This window comes from Echinops telfairi, unplaced genomic scaffold (assembly GCF_000313985.2).
Source record: "Echinops telfairi isolate 266 unplaced genomic scaffold, ASM31398v2 ScPeMD7_7469;HRSCAF=8507_0, whole genome shotgun sequence".
Classification (NCBI taxonomy): domain Eukaryota; kingdom Metazoa; phylum Chordata; class Mammalia; order Afrosoricida; family Tenrecidae; genus Echinops; species Echinops telfairi.
The window spans coordinates 57,710,143-57,719,035 of NW_022111372.1; the positions used below are offsets into that span (position 1 = coordinate 57,710,143).

An 8,893-nucleotide genomic window follows, 5' to 3' on the forward strand; every position below is an offset into this window, starting at 1 on the left:
TTTTTTTTTTTTTTTTACCACGACAATGCACCTATTCATGCAGTCATCTAATTGCACCAGTTTTTGGTTAAAAACAGCATGCCTCTCTTGCCCCCCCGCATCTTATTCCCCTGACCTCATTCCATGTGACTTCTTTTTGCTTCTGTGAATGAAGAGGGACATGAAAGGACAGCAATCTGATGACATAGAAGAGGTGAAGAAGAAAACTGAGGGAGATGCTATCAGCAATCCAAAACAGATAAGCTTGAAAATTGTTTCCAAGAATGGAATCGCAGATTAAGTATAATGAAGAGTACTTTGAAGGGGATAAGTTTATTTTGTAAAAAAATTTAAATACATAGCTTTGGGGGGGAAAATCTTTTTTCAGGGGTACACCCTCATATAGAAAACCCAAATATCTCTACAGAAAGCCTACTGGAGAAAATTAAGGGATTTGACAAGTTTGAAAAGAAAATTAACAAACAGAAGTCAATTGGATTCCTCTATACCAGCAAAGAGAGATATGAAAAAAACATTAAGAAAACAGTACCATTTATAATAACCGCACAAAAGATGTAATACTTAGGATTTACCTAACTAAAACAATGAAAGACCTATACTGAGAAAAATACAGAACATTACTATAAGAAAACAAAAAAGACCTACATAAGTGGAAGAATATTCCATGCTCATGGATAGGCAGACTTAATATTGTGAAAATGTCAATACTACCTAAAACAATCTACAGATACAATGCAATCCCAATCCATATCCCAAAAACATTCTTTAAAGAAATGGAAAAACTAATTAACAACTTCATATGGGTAGGCAAAAGACACAGGATAAGAAAATAACTTCTTCAAAAGAAGAACCAAGTAGGAGGCCTCACACTGCTTGACCAATACACCTACCACAGTATTCAAAGCAATCTCATTCAGATACAATGAGAGAGCTATAGCCCAATGGATCAGAGTATAATACTCAGCCATAAATGCATCAGCCTACAGGCAACTAATCTTTGACAAAGTACCTAGAAATATCCAATGGTACTAAGACAGCCTCTTCAACAAATGATGTTGGACAAATTGGGTTTCCATATGACACAAAAAGAAGTCCTGTATATTTCCCCATACACAAGCATGAACTAAAAAAATGGATTAAAGACCTAAGTGTAAACCCCAGAGCTATCAGGATCATCAGTGAGAAAGCTAGAACAAACTTAAGGGCTCTCATGCGAGACATACATAGATTATCAAGTATACTGAAGGAGGTACACACAGTGGAAGATGAGGGACTTCCGGGAAGATGGCGACTGAGTAACACATACCAGAGGAACTCTGCAGAAACCAGCCCAGGAGAGTTACTTAGAGAGGGAAATTCAACACTGCTGGATTGCAGGAGGAGCATCATAAAGATAAGTAGGCACAAATCCACAAGGTTTTGAGGGGCTAGGGGTTTATGGTGTACCACAGTGGAGGCCAGCTAGGGCTTGACCTTAGCCCCACCACTGTCTTGGTCGGAGCCAGGACCATTTGGAGCCTGCACAGGGGCTTAATCTCAACACAGCCACAGTTTGCCATGCCTCAGGGCAGGGATTAAACCCTTTTTGCTACGTGGGCAGGGCTCAACTACATTGTTACTTTTGTTTCCCTCTCTTCTCTCTATCCCTACACAGTCTCAGCGGGCTTACTTTTTAATTTTTTTCCTCCTCTTTGTCTCTTTCCTGTTCTTTCACACTCCACTGTTGACCTCCAGACCACTGCCCTTAGCCTGTCTATGTCTGTGCCACACCCAGGTATGGGAGCTCCACCCAGTGCAGCTAGCCCTAGGCTGGGGAAAACTCTAATGACCTCCACCAGGGAATACTCTGCCCAACTTCTTACGGGGAATTCCTGCTTCTGTGGCTGGGGGAGCTCCTATTTTTACTCTGTTGTCCCACATGGCTGAGGGAACTTACTCCCGCCTACCTTAGTGCCTCACAAGTCCTAAGGCAGCTTGACCAACACTTGTCAATGTTCCAGGCTGCTGCAGGAACCTCTGCCCAACCTCTGCAACACCACAGCAGGCAACCCACCACCCTTCTGGGGCACTCCCCTGAGAGGAAAGCCACAGGAGGATAAACTGGTAGGCCAATTCCATAGTGAAATTAGCTGTAGGCAGTTCGAAGAAGCATTCCTACAAGTCTCCCAGAGAGCCAGTGCTCTTCGACTCCCTGGAAAATGGCACCTGGCTCCTCTAAAACAATGCAACGCAAACAGCCATCAGCCACAATGACCTCAATGAAAAAAACAAAACAAAACAAAACAGAAGAAACAAAAGGCAATGACAGAAGATGTCCTGAACATGACAACATCCATAGAAGAAGCAGACATTGAGCTGCCACAGAAAGAAATTTTCAAAATGTTGCCTGGAGTCATACAGGATACGAGGGAAACAATACAGGAAAAGGATGAAATGATAGAGGAGATAAAGTCCATACACCAAAGGTAAATAAAAGAGTTTAGGGAAGAGATGACAAAAACCAGTAGCAGACTTGCGGACCTCGAAAATCGACTGGAGGAAACAGAGAACCGCATCAGTGACTTGGAGGACAGCCAAGCAGACTTTAACAAATGTGAACAAAAAATCTAATAAGACCATCAGAGAAGCTGAAGAAAACCTAAGAGCCATGTCTGATGCTTTGAAGAGGAACAACATTAGAATTATTGGCTTACTGGAGGACGACACAACAAAGAAGTCATCTGCAACAATGGTAAGAGAATTCTTGGAGGAAAACTTCCCCAGCTTAATGAATGAAAACCAGGCAACCATTCACGAAGCTGAAAGAACACCAGCTAGACTGAATCCCAAAAAGAAGTCACCAAGGCACATAATAGTTAAACTATCCAACTTTGAGGAAAAGGAGAAAATCATGAGAGCAGCTAGGGAAAAACAAGCAATCACATATAAAGGTTCCAAAATAAGAATATGCTCAGGCCTTTCATCAGAAACAATGAAGAAGAGGAGAGAGTGGAGTAACATATTCCAAAAATAGAAGGAAAACAACACAAACCCAATAATACTCTATCCAGCCAAATGATAGATCAAGATAAATGGAGAAGTAAGAGTCTTCCCAGACAAGGAAAAACTCAAAGAATACGTTAGAAGAAACCCAGCCCTACAAAAGATCCTTGCCGACCCAGTATGGGCAGAAGAACAACACTCACCAAGCATAAATAAAAGACTGCCACATAGAACAACCTCACCCAGAGGGCAACAAAGAGAAAACAGACCCCAAGATAGCATTGGCTTAAGGATGGAAAGAAATCAAGAATGATACACACACACACACACACACACACACACACTAAGAATGAAGGTAGGAAAACACCCAACACAAAAGGAATAAGATGACATCACAGAGTCCGCTGATTGAGATAATAACCCTGAATATCAATGGCCTGAACTCAGGCCTTAAAAGACAGGCTAGCAGACTAGCTTAGAAAACACAACCCAGCAATCTGCTGCCTACAAGAGATACATCTCAAGGCTACAGACAAAAATGGGCTGAGAATCAAAGGCTGGAGAAAGGCATACCAAGCAAACAGCAATTCAAAAAAAGCAGGGGTTGCAATCTTAATCTTGAATAAAATTGACCTCAAAGTGTAAACCATCAAAAGAGATAAGGAGGGACACTATATAATGCTCAAGGGAATGGTAGATAAAGAACCACTAAACATTGTAAACATATATTCCCCAAATGAGAGACCCATAGAATACGTCAACCAAACACTCCAAAAGATTAAAAAAAGGAATCATAGCCTCAACAATAATAGTAGGTGACTTCAATATACTGCTCTCTGAGAAAGATAAATCACAGGGAAAGAAACTCAACAAGGAGGCTAGAGATCTAAACACTACAATTAGACAATTTGACCTGATAGATATTTACAGTGCTTTTCATCTAAATACACAGTGGAAGACAAGATAGATGACTGGGACATGCTGAATTACATCACTATGTACATCAAGAAACTTACTCAGGAGAGCGAAACAAAATCCCACAGATTGGGGAAAATGTTTTACCAACAACATTAGACAAAGGTCTAATTACCAAAATATACAGAATTCTACAATAGTCCAATAAGAAAATAATGCACGACCCAATTAAGAAATGGGAAAAAGACATGAACAGTTTACCAGATATGAAGTACAAATGGCTAACAAACACACAAAAAACACTGACAATCACTAGCTATCAGCAATATGCAAAATAAAATCACAATGAGATAATGCTTACACCCACAATGCTAGTCCAATTAAAAAAATAAAACAAAACAACAAATTCTAGAGAGGATGTGGAGAGATTGGAACTGGTATACACAGTTGGTGGACTTAAAAATACATACATCCACTATGGAAAATGATATGGTGATACTTGAAGCAACTGAGAATTGAAATCCTATTTGATCCAGCAATACAACTATTAGGCATAGACCCCAAAGAAATAAGAGACACAACATGAGTGGATATATGATATCCCCTGTTTATAGTAGTATAGTTCACAATAGCAAGAAACTGGAGGCAGCCCAAATACACAACAGTGGAAAAATGCATAAAGAAACTATGGTACAAACACACAATGGAATATTATGCATCCCTGAACAACAGTGACGAAAGGATGAATCACTCAAAGAAATGGCAGGATCAGGAAGCCATTATGCTGAGCGGTGGTTGTCAATCACTAAAGGACACATATTGTATGAGTCTACTACTCTAAGGATAAACACCAGTTAAATAAAATTTAGAGACTGATTTCCAAACAAAGTGCTAGAATGTTTGCCTACCAGCCATGAACCATACATCATGCCCCATCCCCACCTCATGTGCACTTCATAAGAATCACCTTGAAAGAGGGGACTCACTTTGGCTAGAATAACTCCATCAAGAATATTGAGACAAGGCTGTGACAAATTAACAGGCCCTCCACAGGAATTAGAGGAGAATCTTACTGGAAAATCAAGTTAAGACCAGGGGAGGGGAGCATCTCCATTTCAGAGCATGCACTTATATTTCTCTTTGTGGTTATGGTGGGTAAAAGTGGAGGAGCAATCTCACATCTGGAAGGGATGCTGAACAATAACTGTAGGGAACCTAAGGGGAGAATAAACTCGGTTCTATGTTCCTGGGTAGACACTTCGAACATGTATCTACCCAAACCTTGATGAATCATGCCATAGACTAAGTACTATGATGACTTTAGACGCTGACCTTAAAAGGAAAATGGCATCCACCAAGGGCCACACCAGAAGGACTCAACATGGAAACCCAACTGAACAAACTGGGCCTTCCCTCAAAACTACCTGTAACCTTGGGACTGAAGTACTCTGATGGCACTGTGGAATCGGTGGTTGTTGGATCTCAGGTGGGTCTCCTAGCTTAGTGGGTGTCCAATGAAAGGTGACCCAGAACCAAGGTGACCCAGAACCACCATATATTTAGTACTTTGGTGTTCCCCTTGTATTAATATGACAGTAATCTTATAGGTAATGATCTGCCCTTGTGAAAAATAATACAGTAAAATTTCTCCTAGTACCAATCCCTGTGCTCAATATAAACAGAGTTCAATCAATTAAAAAATCAATCTGTAGAAGTAAACAATTCATGGATTAAAACTCACAGTTGTACTATACTTTCATAAAATCAACAGGACCTTAAATTCCGTGCCATTGGATAAATTATTGATATCATCAATACAATCGCTTTATATGCCAGGGGGATGTTTGACAATTTTTTTCATTTGTGTTTCTTTCTCTCTTGGGGCTTTTGTTTGTTTTTTCTTGTTGTTCATGTTGGTTTTTGTTGTCATAATATGACCGCCAAAGTCAAACAGAGCTGTTCATAACCCATGGACAAGCAGATGGATTCTGAGTTTCCATGTAGTTCTAGCCCCAATCCAAAACAGTTACTTCTTATGACATGACCCTGCTGGATACTCACCTTCGCGGTCATTAGGGTGTTACAGCAAAGTGTGGTGAAGAAAGCAGAATGTGCCCACCTACCCATTGGAATAGTGTCTGTGGTCTTACAGGTTTACAGTCAAACAAGCAGCCATCTAAGTGAGGTGTCAATTAAGTCCATATCAAAGAAGCATACCAGCCTGTGTGATCCAAAGATGATGATAACAAAATCCAACTTTGATGAAGTGAAAAGTATCAGAGCTTAAATTGTGAATACTCATTTTGTAGAAGGCTATGGAGGGCAGTGGGAGCCCAAAATCCATCTGCAGAGTGTCTAGTCAGATTAAGCCTCTGGCAGATCCCCTCTAGCTACAGGTGAGAGAATCGTACAGCTTTATTATCAGACAGAGATTGTTGTAAGCTTGATTATTATGGTGGATTAAACCATGGTATAATATGATACTTGGTCAGTTGACCTCTCTCTTGACCCAACCTGAATTTTCTCTAGACTAAAATATTTCTTGTTTCTTTCACGACAGAAATTTCTTCTCTGACTTTTAAAATATTGTTGGTGGTCTTTGCTTTCTTATTCTTTATTTTTATCTTTATATAATTATTTTCTTCTTTCTGTTTTGTTTTGTTTTCTCTTAGATGTCCCAATTTGTGAAGCACAGAAGGAGGGGTTACCTAGAGACAATAATGATGCAGTAATTTATTGGGGATGGAGAGTTGGGGAGTCTAAGGGGAACTGGGGAACAATCAATGAATGTGGGAGAGGGGAAGGAGCATTAGAACTGGTATGATGATGTATATGGAAGTGTATGATATGAAGAAAACTGCTAAGGGATAAAAAGATAAAAAACTTGACCCATGGTTACCATGGGTGAAGGAGGGAGAGTTTTTGCTTAGGGGACATTGTGTTTATGCCAATGATGGTGGAATAATTTGGAAAAGTATGTCAATAATGGCTGCCCAACATGAAGAATATAATCAAAGGTGATACATGTATAAATTGTTGAATTGGAGAATGTTTTGTTGTGTATATGTTTGCCACAATTAAGAAAATAATTACACAAATAACAATGAGTGCAAGCAAAAAGAAAATGTTCTAAAATGGATTGTGGCAATGATTGTACAACTCTTGGTGGTATGATTGAACTATCGAATTATATGATATGTAGATCAAGTGCCAATAAAACTATTTTTAAAAAAGAAAAGTTTTGATACCATAAAACTAAGCCAACAGGAGAGTCACCCCGAAGCCCCTGGGTTCTATACTCACAGCTTTCCAGCTGCAATTTGCACGTCTGTGTGTCCATGGGGTATTTCGACAAATCCATGTTACATCCAACAGTTGTTGTGATTCTAAGAAAGGAAAAATAGGTTCAAGCATGTATTATGAAGATGCTGTAGAAAATGTGGTACCAATAAACAAAATCATTTGAAATGGAGGGAAAAATTGAAGTTGTCAAAGATTTCATCCTATTTGGATCAATAGTCAGTGTCCGTGGCAGGAGCAGTCAAGAAATCAAGTGCTGTTCGGGGCACATATGCAGCTGTCTTCTTTAAAGGGTCAAAAAGGAAACAGATCAAAGATCCAGGAGTGTAGGAATGGGTAATATTTCGTTCTGTTATAAATGGGGCCGCCCTGAGGTGGAGGCAATTCAATGGCAACTAACAGAAATAACAACATAGAAGGTCTAGGTCCCCTTCCAAGGGCTATTCCAAGAGAACTTTCCTTCTATTTCTTACAGTGAGCACACCCCTTGGAGCCTGCACTGAGTGCAGCCTAGGTCTCTGTGTGAGACTTGTTTAGCCTGGGGTCATGGGTGGAGGGAGATGGAATGCTTGCAATTCAGAGGCCAAATGTCTGATAACATCACAGAGGGGACTCATGCATTGGCTTGTTTCAGATGCTTTTACATCTAGTTGCTTTTTGAATTTAATCTTCATGACATCTAGAACTACACCTCCCACTGGCACCGTTGTCACCACTTGACAACAGATGTAGGGCCCTGCTCAGTGCTCACAGCTTTGAGCTGGGGCTGAGCCAGGTCTCCAGGTTGTGCTGTTCTCACAGCTCCCGCCTCCCTGAAGGGATCAAGATGCAGACAAAGTCAAGGGTCTCAGAGGACACCAGGCACTGGTTCTGGGGACTCAGACCCAAGTATCTGCTCATGTCGACATTGTGATGTCCTCACAGTGGAGATGGAAATCAACTAACTTTTCTTCTCCTTCAGCGTCACAAATTTAAAAAAATAATTTTATTGAGGGCTCTTAAGCCCTTATCACAATCCATCCATCCATCCATTGTGTCAAGCACATTTGTACATATGCTGCCATCATCATTTTCTAAACATTTTCTTTCTACTTGAGCCCTTGGTATCAGCTCATCCCACCCCCCACTCCCCATCTCATGAACCCATAATTTATAAGTTATTATTAATTTTTCATGTCTTACACCAACCGCTGTCTTCCTTCCCCCACTTTTCTATTGTCCACCGCCCCTGGAGGACAACATATAATCTCCATGGTTATATGCAGATTGTTGTGATCTGTTCTCTCTTTCTCCCCCCACCTTCCCCTTCTCCTCCTGGTATCACTACTCTCATTATGATCCTAAGGAGTTTATCTGTCCTGGATTCCCTGTGTTTCCAGCTCTTATCTGGACCTGTGTACATGCTCTGGTTTAGTCAGATTTGTAAGGTAGAATTGGGGTCTTGATAGTGGGGTGGGGGATGGGGAGGAAGCATTAAAGAACTAGAGGAAAGTTATATGTTTCATTGGTGCTAGACTGCACCCTGACTGGCTTGTCTCCTCCCTGCAACCCTTCTGTATGGGGATGTCCAAGTGTCTACACATGAGCTTTGGGTTTCCACTCTGCACTCCCCCTCATTCACAATGATATGAGTTTCTGTTCTGGGTCTTTGATGCCTGACCCCTGATCCATCGACACCTCATGATCACACAGGCTG

The 8,893-nt window shown here is 40.7% G+C and overlaps 1 protein-coding gene across 1 annotated transcript in view; it reads right to left on the reverse strand.

Annotated features, from left to right (window-relative positions):
- The window catches only part of LOC101658401 (gamma-aminobutyric acid type A receptor subunit pi), a 52,170-nt gene that overhangs the window by 21,190 nt on the left and 22,087 nt on the right, over positions 1 to 8,893 (reverse strand). Inside the window, exon 6 of the mRNA XM_004696781.2 lies at positions 7,201 to 7,283. Coding sequence (XP_004696838.1) covers positions 7,201 to 7,283 — 83 coding nt within the window. The remainder of the gene's footprint in view (positions 1 to 7,200; positions 7,284 to 8,893) is intronic.